The 20,581-nt window shown below is 40.9% G+C and overlaps 2 protein-coding genes across 5 annotated transcripts in view; one reads left to right on the top strand and one right to left on the bottom strand.

Annotated features, from left to right (window-relative positions):
* LOC146493579 (uncharacterized) overlaps window positions 1-11,883 on the top strand; it is a 19,806-nt gene extending 7,923 nt beyond the window's left edge. For all 3 annotated transcript variants that reach the window (XM_085149511.1, XM_085149512.1, XM_085149513.1), the window contains one exon: window positions 2,862-11,883. In XM_085149511.1, the coding sequence (XP_085005637.1) occupies window positions 2,862-3,820 (959 nt within the window). In that variant the 3' untranslated portion in view covers window positions 3,821-11,883. The remainder of the gene's footprint in view (window positions 1-2,861) is intronic.
* On the bottom strand, window positions 11,506-20,581 carry jtb (jumping translocation breakpoint). Of its 2 annotated transcripts, none has more exons than XM_085149520.1 (6): window positions 20,344-20,581; window positions 19,727-19,981; window positions 19,594-19,646; window positions 15,932-16,014; window positions 14,296-14,375; window positions 11,506-12,968 (listed from the first exon to the last, which is right to left on the bottom strand). In XM_085149520.1, the coding sequence occupies exons 2-6, from the start codon at window positions 19,813-19,815 to the stop codon at window positions 12,812-12,814; spliced, it is 462 nt and encodes a 153-aa protein (XP_085005646.1). In that variant the 5' UTR covers window positions 19,816-19,981; window positions 20,344-20,581; the 3' UTR covers window positions 11,506-12,811. The 2 variants fall into 2 exon arrangements, with proteins under 2 accessions (XP_085005646.1, XP_085005645.1); XM_085149519.1 differs by having other exon boundaries at window positions 15,932-16,017; window positions 20,344-20,571.

The following is a 20,581-nucleotide window of genomic DNA, read 5'->3' as shown; positions in this document are numbered from 1 at the left end:
TGTGTTTGAGGGTACAGTTGTCCATTGTGTGTGTGTGTAGGTGGTTGTGGGTGTGTGTATGTCCAGTCCATGTGTTAACGTGGGTCAGATGTCAGGAGGCAGAGTTCAGGAGTCTGACAGCTGTGGGGAAGAAGCTGTTCCGGTACCTGGTGGTCTTAGTCCGGAGGCTCCTGTAGCGCCTCCCAGAGGGCAGGAGGGTGAAGAGTCCATGTGATGGGTGACTGGGGTCTTTGATGATTTTCCCAGCCCTTTTCAGACACCGCTTCCTGTAGATGTCCTTTATGGCAGGAAGTGGTGCTCCGGCGATGCGCTGGGCAGTTTTCACGACCCTCCGCAACGCCTTCCGGTCCGAGGCAGAGCAGTTCCCGTACCAGACTGTTATACAGTTGGTCAGGATGCTCTCGATGGTGCAGCGATAGAAGTTCACCAGGCTGTCTGAGGACAGTTGGTTCTTCCTCAGAGTCCTCAAGAAGAAGAGGCGCTGGTGAGCCTTCTTGACCAGCTTGGAGCAGAATAGAAAGAAAAGCACAACAAAAGTACAAAAATCTTTGGAGTAAATTCAAAGGGGGGCTCAGTTAGGCAATGGGATACGTGGTGGGGAGTGATCTGCGGTACTGCTGCAGGGAAGCCAGATGCACCTGCAGGGCATCCGCAATCATGTTTCACCAGCTTAAAGTCTGTACTGGGCCCTGTCATTGTTGCTGTTGTGTGTGTGTGTGTGTGTGGCTGCAAGCTGCAAAGCTGCAGCCGTTTGTTTGTGAAACAGCAAGCATAAGAATAAAGAGGCTAAAAAGCATGAGAATGTGGACAGGCACCACCACCACCCCGGTCTGCCAATCCACAGGTACCACCCCCTCAGGGCGGACCTCATCCACCCCAGAGGCTCTGCCGCCAAGGAGTTGTTGAACTGCCTCAAGGCATTTCCGCACTAATAGGTTTTCATTTGAAAATGCATATTTTTCTCTCTTTTTTGGCTTTCCGTCAACAATGAGATGGCGTTTTTGGTCAAGGAAAGCTGAGGTTTTTGAAAATGCTCTCCAAAGTGGATAAATTTGAAAATGCTGTTTTCGCGTCACAGTGTGCACTGCAAAAATGGAGTCTTTCGAATATGATGATGTATTTTTGTCATATGATGCAGTCATGTGACCAATTCAACTAAGATGGCGGACGGCATTTTACAGCAGTTGTTTTGTTTGCTCTCAATTTTGACAGCCCTATTAGATTAATATCAATATATACTCCAGAAAGCTCCGGATAAAGCATTTTTCCTCGACATCTTACCGGAAAGTAAATAAACAGCAGACGGAAATGATGCAGGTCGAATTGTCTTACGTTTCACGCATTCGCAGTACAGGAATGTAGCATTTTCAATGTGGATTAAAACAATTGAAACGTTTTCAAATTTATCCGGATTAGTGTAGTTATTAGATTAGCTAGAGAGTTGGGATGCTGTGTAATACATGAATAAACCTAAAATACAATGGTTTGGACATTCTTTTGCATGTTTTCCTACTGTAGCGGTTTCCTCAAGCATGCAGGACTCTTAGAAGGTACAAGATGACAACTTTGGAATCATATTTGTTTGTCAAAGCTGAACCCAGGGCAAACTACGCTAGATTAGCATTTTAGCTAACAGCTACAATAAGCATAAAAGTTGCTGTACGGCTATCATTTGTTAACATGTTCTTATACATGTAATACATTTATCATCAACCTGAGAATTTATCTGCAGGTCAATCAACATGACGAATGACTTCCGAGCTCTTAATCCAGCTCAAGATGATATAGATTCCCGTCAGTAACAAGCTGGTAAAATGGAGTTCTATTAACCGGAACCAGATTAAGTCCCAAAAAACTGAATTTTGGAACTGAAATTGAATTGTAGAACTCAAACATAATAGTGTGAAGTGAAACTGAAATTATTCGGTTTCAAAGCAAATTAATTCATTTTCAAAATATAAAATTCTATTTCAATCTTTTTTTAAACCAATATATTGAATGCCAAATTAGGCTAATTCAAATTCAGTTTTAAAAAGCATTTATTTAAGTTACAATTCAGATTCAATCTGAGCAATTCAAATTTGAATTTAACTTACTCAAATTAAGTTTCTGATGGCACAAAGTTCTGCCCATACATCCCCCTCGTCACCAGACTCTGCTTTCTCCACGGAAGATGTGCCAGTGGGATTAAGGAGGTCCTCCCAAGTATTCCTTCCACCACCCGACAATTTTCTCAGTCAAAGTCAGCAGTGCTCCACCGGCGCTACATACAGTGCCGGTTTGCCAGGATCTCTTCGAGGCAGTCTCCAAAATTGTTTTTTTGCCTGTGTTTACAACCAGCAATAATCATAAACAGGCACAATAATAATCTTACATCTCTGATACCGGAGATGTCAGAACAAACTGGTCTCTGACTGGACTTACGTGATATATGAACAGCAACACAATCTGATTCCTACTCTTGATGAAATGAGTTTCAGTTTGTGGTGTAGCTGCAACATGATCAGCGTTATTGCTGTGTTTGACAGTAAACTCTAGTTTTAGCTTAGGCTATATGTTGGTCTTCTGCTGCTCACCTGGTGTGGATGTTATCCTGTTGGTACAGTTTTGTGTAACTGTCTGCTTCTCTTGACCAAACCAGATGGTTCTTCTTCTTTAACTCCTTTGACATATTAGCTTTGTGTAATGTATGCTTATGAAATCTCATGATGTGAAACCTTTTCAAGTCAATTTCATATGCTATTAGTATGTAAAGCAACCATCTCTTTATTTCTAACTAAAGAGTCAAACTCCAATAAACTGTCAATGTATAAAAATACTTGTAGTTTAAAGATAACGCAAGCTCAATATCTGTGTTTCAGGTTTACCTCCAGGCATCCGAAAAGTGATTGTTGGTGAAGAAGAGGGGCAAGAGTGGAGCTCCAGTCTGGACCAGGAGAACCCAAGCATTAAAGAGGAGCAGGAGGAAGTCAATATCACCCAGTTCACCTTTAGTGCTCTCCCTGTTAAGAGTGAAGAGGATGAAGAAAAACCTGGATCTTTACAGCCTCATCACAGCCAGACTGAAGACATTAAAGATTCTGTCGGATGGCCAGACCCTGATCCATATTTGCAGCCTGATGAGAAGACTTCAGACACAGATGTCAGTGATGCCGACTGCGAGCAGCCCTGTGAACCTGCACTGCCTCAGATGCAATGTGACAATGATGAGAAACCATTCAACTGCTTTGTGTGTGGGAGAAAATTTGGTCATCGCAGAAATCTTAACAGGCACCTGAGAACCCACACTGGAGAGAAACCCTTCATCTGCTCTCAGTGTGGGAAAAGATTTGTTGACAGTGGAAACCTGCACAGACACGTGGGGATTCACACAGAGAAGAAACCGTTTAGCTGTTCTGAGTGTGGCCGAGGTTTTAAAGACAAGACTACTCTAATGAACCACTTGAGGACTCACACGGGCGAGAAACCATTCAGTTGCCCGTTTTGTAATAAAACCTTCACACACAGTGGCAGTTTGAAACAGCACCTGAGCATTCACACAGGAGAGAAACCCTACAGCTGCTCGGAGTGCAATAAAACATTCAGTCGTAAAACAAACTTGAAGACTCACATGAAGATCCACACTGGTGAGAAAAGTTTCAGCTGTGGCTTCTGTCACAAAACGTTTACTCGGAAGCATCACATGCAAGACCATCAGCGTGTCTGTCGTTCTGCAAACCGTAGACCATCCAGAAACCAAATTCTGATGCCTCGCCCTCTAAGCACTGGACTGGTAGTGCTTGTGTACCCAGCATCTCTTTCTAAAAGTACCACTGAGTGATGGAAACCATTGTGGCATCAAATGAGAGAGAACAAAGCCAAACCTCCGTAGGTGGCAAGAATATGGTTTTTAGTGAAAGAGAAGATATTTGATCTTTTAAGTTGTTTTAGACTTCAAAGATCAAATGTCTTGAAAGTAGAGTTCCTGTAGTTTGTGGTGAAACGTGATCCATCTTTAGTAGTTTTGTTAGAGCAGTGTTTTGTGTGGTATGGAGGACCACAAGAGCCACGTGCATCGAAATAAAGAATTCTGTGCTTAAATAATGAATTGTAGAACAAAATCTGCATTTGTAAATTCATTTTTGAATTCCAATTTAATAAACTGTATTTAAAAAAACTTTTTCAATTGCACTTTAATAAACTGCATTTCAAAATCCATTTCCCTTTCCTGTTCGCTCAGGGATTAACATGTGGATTAGCAGTTGGATTAACAACTTTATTTTAAAAATCCTGCTGCTATTCAAATTAGCCACACCATGGGATGTAAGGAGCTCTCTGATTGGTTGGTCAGACACAGGCTGTCTGCCAGCCTGGATTTTTCTAGCTCATAGCTTCGCCCTGCTAAGAAGTGTGTGTGCTTGTACAGAGGCCGTTCAGCCTCGGGATTTACACTCAGCTCGACATGGATATGTGAAGAATGAAGGGACCCTGCAGCGAAACGGAGAGCCCAACCTCTGACTGAGTGCCCGTTTACGCAGTCTGACCACCTGTGAAGGTAACGTGCTAACATGGCTAACGCTAGCATCACCGCACGTAGCCCCGTTATTGTAAGGTCATCTTAGCTTATGAAAATTTTACGTCGCAGCTGTACGAGCTAGATACGTGTTTTGTAAGCTGCTGTGCTCTTCACAAATAAAGCAGGAAGCAGCTCAGACTGTTAGAACCAACACTGAGGCCTGTTACATTTATACAGTGTTAAAGCAATGGCTGTAACTCACAGCCTTTAAACTAGCGATTAAAATGCTGACAGTAAACTCGTCAGTCCAGATGTTACCACATTACTTTGTGATACTTAACAGTCAAAACAACTGAGACATTAAAATAACAGCTGTCAGTTCTCTCATTCCATATATCAAGACTGGAGATCACACTACTGATTTCAGTTCATTTAATATGTGAGTGCACAGATTAATTCTCAACTGGACATAAACGATGATCAAAGGTTGTATATATGATGAAGTCATCAAATCCCAGCCTCTAACACAGTGCGCTGAATCTTAGCTTTGAATGTCCAGTATATTCTAATCAGTGCAATGTAAGCATTCACTGAACCTACAGTATCTACACCTGTGTGGCAAATGTGTGGTAAAGACACAGATAATGAAATTTAATTATTAATACAATATACATCATGAGAAACGAAAGCTGAAATTGATTCAGTTTAGTACTTTTCTCTGTATGCTCTGTGATTATAAAGGCCTTAAATTCTGTGATTTATACTGTAAATGATTTTCACAGAGGTCTTAAAGTACTTAAATCACTGCTGATAGTCTGGTTTATATTTTCACATTTTTGTGTCTGTAGGGCTGTTTGATGACGATTTGGACTCCTCTGGGAGATGAGGACATACCCACATCTGTTCCATACTGCAGCCATTGATGGTGTTACGGCTCGAGTCAGCTTTGGGCCATCAGACGCACACACTGGAAAACCAGCACCTGGACTTCATGCAGGAGATACAGGCGACACGGGCGGTTGCCCGGGGCGGCATCGTGGTGGGGGGCGGCATCATGGGCATTGGCAAAAAATAAATAAATTACTCGTACTCATGCTGCCCCGACATCATGCCAGCGCATATCGGGAATGTCGTAGGCACCGATTGGGTTTGCTGGGAGTAAGGGCGCCCTCCGTTTGCGAGGTGCGCCTGCTGCTTGCTGCACAGGGAGGAGAGGGTGGGGTGGCGGGGGATTCTCTGGCTGGCTGGAGCAGCATCTAATAACCAAAATAAAACAAGCCAACAAACACGAAAACACCAGACTTATAATTTGCACCGATGTTTTTCCAAATTCTATACGCGAAAAGTGAGCACAAGAGCCTTCGGTGCGCCTGCTCGCTGCTGAAGTCAAAGTAAACTTGTTATCTGGACACGTGCTTCGGAGTTTGTACGTGTTTTGGAGTTTGTACGTGTTTTGGAGTTTGTACGTGCTTTGTCTCTAGGGGCCACCGTAAATATACTTGTATTTATTCACTCCACATAAAACGTAATAAATAAATTATATAATACAAAAACCAACTATTTACATTTCAACTTTTAACTATTTAAATTCTAAACTTTTTCCTTTTAAACAAATTTAAAGTAAAACAACACAAAACACTGCAAACCACAACACAATTAAATATAAATATGAAAACAAAAAGAAGATGCACATTCTCTGTCATATGGACCTGCATGAATAAACTTTCTGAATCCTTTATCATCTGCAACTGAAAATAGTTGTGGATGATTACTATACCTTTCTAATGTGACGTTGTTGTCCCTGGCTCTCTTCCTCTCTCTCTCTCTCCCTCCCGCTCTGTTCCTGTGCTACTGCGAGTGTAACTACCGCCCCTCCCCCCTCTGCCCAGCGCAAGCACAAGGCTCACGTGCAGAGTGAAGCGGAAAAAAAGTGAGAGAGAGAGGGTGAGAGAAAGAAAAAAAAACCCGAGCCGGCTCGTGTCGTTCACTTCAAAGAGTCGGCTCTAAGAGCCGTTTGGTTCGCAACCAACACATCACTATATTCTAACCCCTGAGGTTTGAAGAAAGAAGAGGAGAAGAGCGCAGAGAATCGCCCACCCCAGAAGATTAGTTGTTTAACTGTAAAGAATGTCAAAAGCCCCTCAGACAGAGGTTCTAGTCTGAGCACAAAGGTTAAAGCAGGAAACAACCAGAATGGGTGATCTGAGAATTAGCCTTAGTGATAGTCTGTTATTTTTATGTTATGACAATTGCCCAAACACAGCAGTCATCTCATATATGGTCCACCTGTTAAAGGGGGACAGAGGGCCAGTGAGGGAAAAGAAGCATAGAGAACTGACACCTGGTGGGGAAAAAGGATGTGTGTGTAATGTCTGGAGAGATGAAAATGGTAAATGGCCTGTATTTGTATAGTGCTTAACTTAGTCCCTAAGGACCCCAAAGTGCTTTACAGTACATTCAGTCATTTACCCATTCACACACTGGTGATGGCAAGCTACATTGTAGCCACAGCTGCCCTGGGGCGCACTGACAGAAACGAGGCTGCTAGACACTGGCGCCACCGGGCCCTCTGACCACCACCAGTAGGCAACGGGCGAAGTGTCTTTCCCAAGGCCAACCGAGACTGTCCGAGCCGGGGCTCTAACTGGAAACCTTCCAATTACAAGTGCCAACTCTTTGAGCCACGATCGCCACAGATGTGCTGCATTTTCATTCCCAACAACATGACCCCAGATGGTTCTGTAACTAGAGCCCTGGGAAGACTCAGAACATCATTCAAGAAAATAATAAATGCATGAATATTTGGAATTGATAATCCGTTGGAGGAGGGGATGACATCTGTCCTTGGGCAATGGGGTGTATTATGTCCATTAGGGTTTCCTTATCTGTTTTACAGCTAGTTGGGTAATTTGTGGTGGTGTGCCTTCTATCTGAGGACTTTTGGTAAGGTTGGTTAACAGGGCTGTTGGGGATCTGAAGACAACATGATGATGCTTGATTACTTTTAGTAGTGTCGATCTGATCAGATCAGATTGAAGGAAGGACTTCAATCTAATTTTTCAGTGCCTCAATAATGCTATGCTTTTTTATTAATAAGTGTTCTAAAGTTATATAGTGTAGTAATAAGTGGACACGGCCCTGGAAAATAAAGGCATTAGACCATGTGTCCTTGGGGAGTAGAAAGCTGCAGACTCTCGCTAACGCTTCCCTGGGAAAATGTAGATAAGAGGGGACCATCTCTAGTGGAAAGTTACTGAGACACTGTTGTTTAGACTAGAATGAAAGAGCTTCTGTAATAAAACTGTTAGGGGCACACCACCATTTTCAGATCCGCGGCAGCGTGTCATGCAGGACGCATCTCCCTTCTAGAAGTAATAAAGTGTTAAATGGTCTACTGAGCAGTGTTTTGTCTTTGTATTCCGTTACTCCCCAACACTGCTTGCAGAGTTGATGCCAAAGGGTATCCGTAGAAACTTGTGTCCAAGTGGAGTGCTGAATGTGGTCAGCATTGAGGATTTCTCATCGAGACATAAGGAGTTTTTTGCATCTAGCACTGAGAACACTGTTGCTCCTGACATCTGTGCTGCCACTTCCTCAATGCTGCGCATTGGGTGGTGGGGTCTTTTCAGTGCTGTGTTGAGGTCTTTTGGATTTATGCACAGTCTGATCTCACGCTTGTCTTTCTTGTGTGCTGCCACCATTGAGGACACCCAGTCAGTAGGCTGCATGCGTTCAAGTTCAGCCTTGACTCCTTCTTGTATCGCAACTGGGCTGCGGTGAGCTGGATGGACCACAGGCTGTACATTAGGGTCTAGCGTCATTGAGTACGTGACTGGAAGTTTCCCCAGTTCATCACTGAACAGGTCCTGGTACTGTGTGAGTATGTGGGAGCTGAAATCTGCGCTGCTTTCTGTGCTGGTCCTCAGGGCTCATTTTTACAATGCCCATTTCCATGAATACTCAAAATCCCATCAGTGGTTGCACTTCTCTGTCCACCAAAAGAAAGGCAATGTGTGACAGTGCTCCTTTAAACAACAAGGGAGTGTAACAGTGCCACTGGTCTGAATTTTCATGCCTTCATAGGCAACAAGGCTCACAAGACAGTCTGTCTTCCGCCATTCACTGTTTGGATTTCGCTCCTGTATCTACTTTCATCTCAGTGGGCTCGTCATTTATGTGTATTGTGACAAATCCCTCATCTTTCTTATTAGCTTTGGCGTGGATGCAATCGATCTGACTGTCAATCTCTATGCCATCCATGTAAAATGTTTCATTTTGAAGTGGTGGCTCACTTACATTTAGTTCATTCACAAGCCGCCTTGCAGTCTGTCTGTTAGGATGGGCCCTGTGATGGCTGCGTGGTTTGTACTTGCAGAAACTTTTGTAGTGATTCGATTTTTTACAGTTGTGACACTGTTGTCCGAATGTTGGACATTTGTCTCGCTTGGCCGCATGGCTGCCTCCACAATTGGAGCAATTTGTGACAGTCTGTGGGAATGAAAGGGGCTTAGGCTTGTGCTTGCTGTTTAGAACGGGCTTTACTGCGTCAACACTGGTAGCTTGTGTAGATAGTGTCTTGCTGTTTTTTTCAGTCAATTCGTGTATTTGACACACTGAGATCGGTTTAACAAGTGTCAGCTCGCTGTCTCTTAACAGAGCCTTTCTTAACGTGTCGCTAATGACACCACAGATGATACGATCACTGAGCAGCTCATCAGTGAGGTCCGCAAAATGACAACATTTAGCCTTGATCTTCAAATGGCTGATGAATGATTCAAGTATCTCATCTGGCTTCTGATTTCTGGTGTGGAACCTGTATCTTTCCATCGTCCTGTTGTGCAAAGGATTGCAGATTTCACAAAACTTTGCCTTCAAACATTCTGGATCCTCTCTCAACTCAGCAGCAGTGAGTATCTCTCCATCTGCACCAGCTGCGCGAACGGCAGGAGCATAAACAAATGAGCGTTCTTGTTCAATGGCGTCTGGTTCAGCAATATTCAGGAGAATGTAAGCCCTTGTCTTTGCTGGCTTGTCAGAGTGGGCAGTGGTGATGAAAATATCATATTCCCATTCAAAAACACGCCAATTCTCGGCAATGTTCTCATCAAAAACCAGAGGGTCGAGTCTGCAAAATCCGGGGCAACTTCTTTTTTTTTCAACGGCTAATCCGACATAGCGCAGGATAAACAATGCGGTATCCAGAGAGGGATGTAAACAGTCTTTGCCGCCTTCCGACACCATGTAGCATTCTCGTGTGGTACGACGAGGCAATGAACACTCTGGATGTTAATGTAAATTTTTTAATGTGTACTTCAGCACACAATAAACATAATGTCTGTACACCGGAAGATCATCCATCCCCCCCAATACTATTCTAGTTGGAATAGCCCACACAGTTACAGAGGGTCTGCATAAACAAATATTGTGGGGTTTGTGATCATTTAACCAAATGATCTACAAGCTAAAAAAATCCAGGCAGACAGCCTGTGTCTGTCCAACCAGTCAGAGAGCTCCTTACATCCCACGGTGTTGCAGCAGGAATTTTAAAATGAAGTTGCTAATCCAAAGGTTAATCCCTAAGCGAACAGGAAAGGGAAATGGATTTTGAAATGAGGAGTGGAATTGGCAATTTAAAAAGAATTTTGAAAATCACTTTATTAAATTGGAATTTGAAAGAGGTTTTGGAAATGAAGTTTATTGAATTGGAATTCGAAAATGTTTTCTGAAATGAAGTTTTTAAAAAGCATTTTAAAAATCAACCCTGGAGAAACCATGGTTTCCCTAGTAAACCAATGGGGTTGGCTCTGACCCCATGGGTTCTCCAGGGTTAAATTGGAATTCAAAAATGAATTACAAATGCAGAATTTATTCAACAATTCATTATTTAAAGACAGAATTCTTTATTTCTATGCCAAACTCATAAAAATTAAGTTTGCATAATGACCGAAACTAGCACCACTGGTTAAACGTGGGCCCAATGAGTGTCATCAGGACGCTACAACACAGAGGACACCATTCCCACAGGGAAAGCTAGGGAAGCAGAAGAACTTCACATCAAGAAGCCCTGAGTAAATGTGGTTATCCTAGCTGGACATTTGTCAAAGATGGGAAGGCACCTAAAGAATGCTCCAGGTGATCCAGGAGAGAAGGCCTAAGGGTACATCTTTCACTATTTTACAATGCTTTGATTGCAACCATTTCCCAACTCTCTGTGTATGGTACTTGCAGCCATTTATTTATAATCAAGAAAATTTGCGTATTAATGATCATGAAACTGACCTCATGGCCCATTGTTAATCGGTGGTGCTAGTTTCGCTCATTATGTGATATTTCAATGTGATATTTATAAGGCTGGGGAAACCAGCAGTCAGCTAAGACTGAAGTCACTTGGACGAGTGACAAAACGTTTTTCCCACTTAAAACGCTACCTCAAGATGAGCAGAATGAACTTTTGGGATTGTTTTAATTATATTTGTGAAGGATACTTGATGCAGATGTAGATTGCTGAGCCAAATCCCTACGACAGCAAAGAAAAGAATTCTTGCTTGTCAGGTTAACAGCATCAGCCATAGCAAGGTCCCACTGGATGCATAAACCCGTGATTGCGGACAATAATAATAAAAAACCAGAAAGGATCACAGCCGGCTCTAGCATCCTTAAATAGTCCAAAGATATCCAGTTAGAGGGTGAACTGGTAATTCTAAATTGCCCAGGCACAGAATAGTGATCTGTCCAGGGATACACTGCCCTATGGCTGGGAAAGGTTTCAGCCTCTTGTGACCATTAATTAAATACGTGGAAGTGGATGGATGGATAGTTTTTCCTATTATTATTTGGAGAAAAATAAATCTGAAAATGTTTAAAAAACAAACTGTCAGCTGTGTGAGTATTGAGGATGAGGAGGCTATGACCTTTCTCACATTAACATGTGTCTACTTCTGTTACTGAACACAAAGCCACTCCTCTTTACAAACTCCCAAACAAATATAGACAAAAACAGAATAAACAAAAACGGAAAATGTTTTATTTAGATTAGCAAATTTCATATTTCCACTTTAAATATCTATTGATCAACTATCAACTCCACATTCGTGTCAAAGGCCCTGCCCATCCAGCTACACAGGATGTGAAGCTTCAAAGAAAGGACCAGAACTCTGCTGCATTAAATCTCATAAGTACTGAATAACTTTATTTAGGGATGTGAATCGAGAATCCAGTTCTCAAAGGATGAGAGCGTGATGGTAAAGTGGAGACCACTTCAGGACAGAAACAACTGCATTATACTGTTAACAAAACTTCGGCAGCATGCTAACACTAAGCTAACAAGACAACCGAGTGATGTTAAAGCTGAGTAAATGCTGACCCCAGCCCACACAACTTGCAGCCTCCGTTTTTACCGGTTCATGTTTCTAAAGTAGAATCACTTTAAGGTCTCTGTTCTGGTTTTCATCTTTGCTTTGTGCTGTCCTCATTAGGATAGGGATTTGTGTTAGTGTGTCGGGCTGTAGCCTCAGGTTTGTATTGCTAATTATGATACAGTGTGTTGCAGATTATTTTACAGACTAACGTGACAGTAACGTAACGAGTAGTATAACAAATGTCTTTCTCCTGGGTGTAATTAAGTAACGTACTGCATTACTTTTAAAACAAAAGGGTTCTGTGTAATATGAGCAAGAATGACTTTGAGTATTGACCCTAACACTGATCAAAACAATGAGAGGAAACACCTGCAACATGCACACACATTTGACATCTGAGCATCTAATAATTTTGGGTGACTGCAGTGTCTTTGATATGCTGCTTAGAGATGGTGGTGACTCACAAAATGGAGCCAAAGAGAATGGATAAAGGAATCGATGAGGAAACGAATTGATAAGTGATATTAATAATGGAATCAGAATTGCAAAACTCTTATCAATTCCCATCCCCTAACTTTATTGATCCACACGTTTAGCAAAGAACCAAACAACCAGAAAAAAGGAAAAACATCCAGAAAAAAAAAAAAAAAAAAAAAAAAAAAAAAAGGTGAGAGCTGCTGGTTACCATGGCATTGAAAACAGGAAGCAGAAATCCATCTTCTCTAATCTCATTAATTCTAATGAGGTCGCAGACATGACTCCACCCCTTGACTTGACTGGTTCCTGTTTATCATATTTCTTAGGGCAGGGCATGTCAGCCATCCTTGTTTCTGTGCCAAGACTTTCTGTTTCCTATATTTGTTTCAAATTTAAAGTTAAGTGTGAAAACAGTCTCTGCAGTTCCATTTGCCCTCTACTGTTAAGACACCACTACAGTCCTAGTTCTGGTCCAGGTATCCTAGATGGACTCAATCTGGCGACGGACCTTCTCAGAGGCAAGGCGGTCAAGTCGTCGCTGGCGGATGACAACGAGGACGGCGAAGAGGGTTGTCAGAGCCAACATGGCCGCCTCAAACTTCCAGAACAGATGTTCTTCCATGAGAACAGAGCGGCAGCTGAGTAGCAGGAGGAAGAAAAATTAGTACCTTCATTGGAATAACGTCAGTTCCTGTAGTGACTATTAATCTATGGCTGAGGTGCATGCTCATCTATTAGCTGATGAGTCCATAAAGGGTTCAAAATATTCTGATGTGATGTGAAAGTTATTCATGAACCATGTGTAGCCTAGTCCATAAATGACTATAGCAATTAACTCTCTGGGGTCTAGGGTGTAATTGGCCATTTTTGACTATTTTTGATTTGTCTTGTTTGGAATCATTCTTTTCAGCACAATTTCAAATGTCTGAATTTACAGTTATTTCATTTTGACATACTGTATTAGCACGATTGATCTAAATTAAGACAAAAAAGATCAAATCAGAGTAGGAAAAAAAGGTTATATTTTTCACTGTAAAAACCAAAAAAGAATATTCAATGAATCATTTTCATAACTTGGAAATGCAAATAGTCATAACAATAGAAATTGTAATTTTTTTTAAAATTATGCACAGGTTTTGGAAACAACAAAGTTATATGCAGCTATTTACCTAAAAATGCAGCCAAGGCCTCAGGCAGTCTTTATATAACCATTTAAAACTATTAACAGAACAATTAGGTGTTCTGCATCAAATAAGAAGGCACACAAATTATTTGTACCAATCCAAAAATATTTTCGGTCCAAATTAAGACAGAGGAGAACACCACATTCCAAAACTCTGCAGGTCTGACAACAAGAGGTGTATATAAAAAAAAAATAAAAAAAAAATTGCCTTTTCCACCAAAGGCAGACAGCGTTTACACTGCAGTCTGCCTTCGGAGGCTTTTTTGCAGCAACTGTGACATTCAGCAGTCGTCTCATTGTTCTGACACACAAAAACAAAACTATCGACTACACTACACACTAACTACACAAGACAACATGCCGTGGAAGAGTTCGGGTCTTAGGAGGTTAAATTTAGGTTTTGTTTAAAGGTATGCCTGCACATGCCAGTGTTATTTTTTTTTCACCTCTAAAAAGTAAAAAAGCTCTTCTTATTATTAAAACATCTTATTATTCTTGTATTAAAAGTATATGTTTTATCCTCTCTGAATTACATCCGTCTGTTTGTTACCACACTCACTGCTTTGTTTTCCTCCCACTATTTGGTCGGAGGGGCTAAAATGGCTCTTTTGATGTTGAAGGTTGGCGACCTTTATTGTTTGTTTGCTGTCATCCATTAGAGTATTTCCTTTAATTTAGAATGATCAGCTGCTCAGATTTTAGTCCTCCCACCTGTTGCTTGCATTCATCATGATTTTGAATGATACATGTCGCCTGTCTGGTTAATCAGGACCCAGACTCACCTTTTGTACTCCTCTCTGCTGGACTGGCTGCAGTTCACTCGCTCTACATAGCCTGTCAGTCTGCAGGCCAACTGTGACTTCTGAAACACACACACACACACACACACACACACACACACACACACACACACACACACACACTGCCAATTAGATGATGCTTCAGAAAACAGAGAAGATTGATCTGTGCTTATGTATTTAAAGTTGCATTTTAAAGAGGATGGAAAAAACTCATGTGGAGGTGTCTAATTTTTACTTTGATTCACCCAAAAGCCCATTTTTCATTAGTACCCATTCGGATGGAGTCACCACAACACAACTCTGATTGGCTGGTTTTCCATTGCAATCGAGTAGAACCCAATATGTGTGGTCAACACAGCATTAGGGCTGCCACAAACAATTATTTTGATAGTCGATTAGTCGACTAATCAGATCAAGCATCCATTGGACGTAAAACGTACAGCTTATTGCACCAGCATGCATCTGCTCTTATATAACTATCATTAGCTTACAGCTTTAAGTGTTTAAGGTATGTGCTAACTAAAAATAAAGACAAGATGATAGTTTGTTAAATTTTAATGAAATTTGCAGATTGTTGCGGTGAAGTTTAATAAACTCCTTGCTATCTAAAATATAACAGGACACCGGAGTATATTCTCGAGCATCTCACACTTCTGATAATCAGCTGTCTGCTTGACGTTTGTTCAGCTGTGTAAAAACTATAACTTTAATCTCAGCCAAACTGATTTACTCAGGAACAAATAAAATACTAAAAAAAGCCAAACAATAACATTTTTAAGTTATATAAATGACTTATAAATCATGTTTAACCTGAGTAGCGAAAGACGGCGGTGGTTTTGAAAATGATTTGTCGGGAGTCCGGTGTTCTCATGGGCTCTAGTGAGCCTTGCCCCCGGCTGGCTATCGAGCTAGTGGGTAACAGACGTCTCTGAAAACGTCGGAGCGCTTTTGAAAATATGTGGTGTCTTGATAAACTGAGCAGATATTTGAGGTTTACACAGCTACATTCTCGCCTGAAAATATGTTAAACGTTTATTTTGTGACCCAGAAAGAATAATAAGAGTAATATTAAAACTAACTAGCTGCCGCCACTATTCCACACTATTCCACTGCGGGGCAACTTGTACGTGGCCAATAAAGCCTTGATTCATTCATTCATTCATTCATTCATTCAAACAGCAGTCGCTTTCTAAAACATCAGATACGAAAGTGACCCAGATCGGATTTGAAATTATCGGATTTGTGCTGTTCACACTGTCATACTATGATCGGATATGGGTCACATAGGGTCAAAAGAGTCAGATTTGATGCGCTTTCACCTGCAGTGTGAACGTAGCCTAAGACTCTCCTGACTCATGATGCCACTGAGCAGCCAATCAGGTAGGTACTAATGGAAAAGGGGCTTTAGGTAACTATTTAAAAAATAAATAAATAAAAATGTATTTTAAAATAAAATAAATAAATAATTGAAACAAAAAAACAAAACAAAACAAAAAAAAACCCACATGACCATCTGCCAGATAACTTCATCTGCCTGTCCGATGACTTGATCAGCTGATTTCTGAACAGTGGTGACCTGAGAGTTGACGCTGCCCTATGTGGCACTGAAATTACTCACAGTATTGAAGTCACTGCAGCGCACGCACGCCTCCGTCACCACAAACTCCTCCAACAGCCAGCAGGGGGCGGCCTCAGACTTAACTGCTGCCAGGACAACAACAATATGTTACTGGCTGCATATACTTTCTGTGTGTAGCTGGAAGTGAAATTATTATTATTATTATTATTATTATTTTTGCTGTTGGATTAAAACTAGTGAACCTGTCACATGACATGACTTTGTTTCCACAGAATGAGTTCTTCAACAGTTCTTTAAAAAAAGAAATCTTTAATTAAAGCCACACTTTATGCTGTTAACAAAGAAGAAAGAGGCAGGAATCCATTTAGGGATACACATAGAACAAATGGGCTTTCTGGTTAGCTCAGCGAGGTATACAGTCAAGCCCATAATTATTCATACCCATGGCAAATTCTGACTTAAAGTTAATTTTATTCAACCAGTTATTCAATTTATTCAAGTTTTTTTTTAATGGAAATGACACAGGTGTCTCCCAAAGGATAAGAAGACAATGTACAAGAGGCATCATTGTGGGGAAAAATCTACTTCTCAGCTTTTATTTACATTTGAACAAAAAGTGTCATGTCCAAAATTATTCATACCCTTCTCAGTAATCAATAGAAAATCCTTTACAGCAATCAAACGCTTTCTATAATTGCAGACCAGCTTTTTGCATGTCTCCACAAATATTTTGCCCATTCATCTTTCATGTTTTTGTCTGCGAACTATTTCGTCACCACTTATGCTGTGTGTTTTAGGTCATTGTTGTGCTGAAATGTCCACTGGTGCCCAAGGCCAATTTTCTCTGCGGACTGCCATTTACCGTGATTACAGGGCTCTACACTAACTTTTGGCCACAGTTGCACTGGTGCACCTAACGTTTTTCCTTAGGTGCACCAGCACAAAAGTTAGGTGCACCCAAATTTTTCCACCACATTACTGTATTTTAGCCAGGGAAACCGGTCAAGCCACTCTCTTCGAAATGTATACACTTTCCCCCTTTTACTCTCAGTGGGCTCTGAGTGAATCATATGTGGCTCATTATCTGAAGCCGTCTCCAGACCAGTGTTAGACATAACATGAGAGGTTGATGGCTCTGTGTCATAGCACTGGCTATGAATTTCAGACGGATCAGGCCTTAACTTACCTTAAAAAGTTATCAATCATTCACTTCATCTTTCCCCACTACCCACACCACAGATCACATTAACATGTGTATCTCTGTATTAACAGACATGCCATATTGGCTTAGTTTATTTTTCTTATCATTGTTGTGAGGAGACCATAAATAGCATTGCATTTTATGTTGTACAGCTCATTTGCTGTTATGGATAAAAAGTGTCTTTTTTTTGTTTCAAAATAGCTGATAACTATTCGCTGATAGCTGCCAACATCTGCGAACATATATAATTCTATAAAGTTGTTCTATATAGTGTGTAACTGTTCATATAGAGTGTTATAAAATTTATTGCTAATGCAATCATATGGCACATTGACTTCTGAGGAAATTTTAGAAGGCACTCGTCATCAGAAAGGTTGCCAACCCCTGATCTAGTGCATAAAAAGACATAACACACAGCGCGGACCTGGCACATCAGAATCAGTGAGATGTCGGCTTTCTCACCCGACATCTCACTGATTCTGATGCATCGGGTCCACGCTGTGTTTACGTCTTTGTGCGGAATCTTTTTTTTCTCAAACGGCTGGTCGCACTGTTGCGATGTAGGATTTTTTTTTTGTCACACGATTGAGAAATTGTGTGTGACCAAATTGGTCGCAGTCTAGAGCCCCGGATTAGGTTGCCTGGTACATGGCCTGAAAAAGAGCTCTAAAGCATTAGGTCCATGTTTTACAGCGAGGATGGGGTTCTAAGGGTTGAAAGCTTCTGATCTTTTTAAAAACAAACAAACAAATAAACAAACCAAATGAAGGAAACATCATTGTGGCCAAACAATCCAATTTTTGTTTCATCTAACACAGAAGACCAGAAGTCTTCTTCTTTGTCCAGATGAGCATTTAGCCATGCAGGCTTTTGTATGCCTCTCTGGAGAAGTGACATTATCCTTGGTCTCTCTAGAAGTTGATTCTGTTCATTTGGATGTAGCGTTTTCAGTGGGAGAAACGTTTTGTTACTCATCTAAGTGACTTCTTCAGTCTTATAAACAGTACATTTGCATAATGACTGAAGCCAGCCCACTGAATGAACAATGGGCTGGGAGGTCAGTTCCTTAATCTTAATTATGCAAATTCTCATGACCATTGATCAACAACCACCAGCAGATCACAGATTCACCAGGATGATTTTGGTAGTGAGCCTTGGATTCTTTTTCACCTCTCTCACTATCCTCCTGGCCAGCACAGGTGTCACTTGGCTTCCGACCATATCCTCTGTGATTTTCCACAGTGCAGAACATCTTGTATTTTTTAATAATAATTTATACTGTAGCCACTGGAACTTGAAAACATTTATATATGGCCTTGTAGCCCTTTCCTGCCTTGTGAGCAGCCACAGCTGCTGGTCCTTACTGAGCTCCTTTGTCTTAGCAATGACTATCCACAAGCCAACTGCAGAGAGCTGCTGTTTTTCACCTGTTGAGTTGATTAAAACACCTGTTTCCAATTAATCAGGGTAATTAGGATGCTTTATAGAGGTGGGAATCACCACACATCCCACGATATGATATTATCACAATACTTAATGCACGATACGATATTATTGCAATTTTTTAAAATATTTTGCAATATTCAGATTCTGTACATAAACTTTATCAATATTTGTTTTATCTAATAACAAAGTCTCACACTCAGTCTTTCTGTCATTTCAGTCAGTTTTATTGTTGACAAACTGAACGGTTTGTATTACAGTCTAGTCCAACTTAACTGAATGCAACCATCTGGTACACTTATGGCTATTCTAAACTATGCAATTTATGAAAACTATGCAGCCCCTTCAGCAACTGAAGAATTTGAAAGTAAATTAAAACAAAATATAATTTTACATTAAATAAAAAAGTTTTAAACTTAATTAAAATAAAACATGTCTTAAATTAAAATAAGTAAACTGTCATGTTTATTGCTGCCATAAAAAAAAAGTTAAACACTTTTGGACAGTGAAGGAATGTCAGGATTCTTGCTCAGAAAAAGGATCAACATGCTCTGAAGTCAGAGCACAAAAACCTTTTTTGTAACAAAATATCGATTTCTGCTGTCCCTGTATCGATACATTATTAGCAAACAAAATATCACGATACTACACAGTATCAATTTTTTCCCCCACCCCTAATGCTTTATAAGTGCTTGGACTATTTGGAATAGTATAGAACTTTGGATTTTCCCAGAGACTGTGACAGTTGTGAAGGGTATGAATAATTTTAGACGCAACACTTTTTGTAAATAAAAGCTGAGAAATATTTTTTTTCTACAATGATGCCACTTGTATGTCGTCTTATTATATTTTAATATTTTAGGAGAAGCCTGTGTCATTTCTGGTAAAAGAAAAAAAACACATGCTGGTTGAATAACAGTAACTGTAAGTCAGAATTTGCCCGGGGAATGAATAATTATGGGCTTGACTTTAATACAGAAAGAACAATAACTGCATTTTTTAAAGCAAGCTAACAAAACATAGCTCTAAAAACAGATGACAAGAGTTTGAGACATACCTGTAACTGTTCCTATAGATTTCTCCTCACTCAGCAGAGCTGCTCCAAACACCCTGAAACACATTAAGATTCTTGAAAGTCATATGACTTTACCACAGTGCTGCCTGCAGGTTTGGATGACCTCTGAACTTACCTGAGTGACACAAGACCCCAGAACAGGGCATGCAGTACAAGGACGCGTGGGCGGCAGCAGGCGACGGGGATCCGACAGTCACCCTCCATCAGTCTGCTGCCCCAGCACCACAACGCCGTCGCCACGCTGTCCGCCTCCTGACCGGTTATTGAAAAATTATGATTCGTGGCCGAGTGCTATCAGTCCAAGCTGTAGTCAGTCTTTTACCATGATGCTCACATTGATCAAAGCCTTAAGGCTCCACGCTATTGAGAGCTGAAAAAACAAACATATGTCACTTTGCTAATCGATAATCAGAGTGCAGGCTTGTGATCACAGTTCAGTGTATTTAGTATAAGAGTACACAGCCTAATTACTATTTGATTGTATGATTAATGATAAAATTAATCATCCAATAAAACAGCAACAAACCTAATCAATAAATGAGTAATGAGCAGATTCATTAACACAGACACAGCAATATTCACTCAGCTGATCATTAATAACCCATCAATAACTTAAAAAAGAGCTAATATCACAGACTTTAAGCGGCTTACAACGTGATTTTCTTTGTATTGATCAGTCTGCTAATGCTAACAACTTGCTAACACGTTAGCAATACCGTTAGCTCTACTCACCGCGATCTCTTAAAAAAACACCCGCCATATTGGACTCAACCCAGGAAAGCAGAGAAGAGGAGCCTAAACATCAGAACCGCCGATGATTCGACACTGCTGTTAAATAAAGCGCAGAGTTAGCGGCGAGCAGCTGAAATCCATCGATTGTTGTTACCGGATTCACACAGACAGATTAACCACGACACGCACAGGCAGCACTTCCGCCACAGAGTTCACTACCCGCAAGGATAAAATGCTC

The sequence above is a fragment of the Neolamprologus multifasciatus genome, chromosome 22 (genome assembly GCF_963576455.1).
Source record: "Neolamprologus multifasciatus chromosome 22, fNeoMul1.2, whole genome shotgun sequence".
Taxonomy (NCBI): domain Eukaryota; kingdom Metazoa; phylum Chordata; class Actinopteri; order Cichliformes; family Cichlidae; genus Neolamprologus; species Neolamprologus multifasciatus.
The sequence above is the reverse complement of the archived record's forward strand: the minus strand, read 5'-3'. Positions and strand labels throughout refer to the sequence as shown.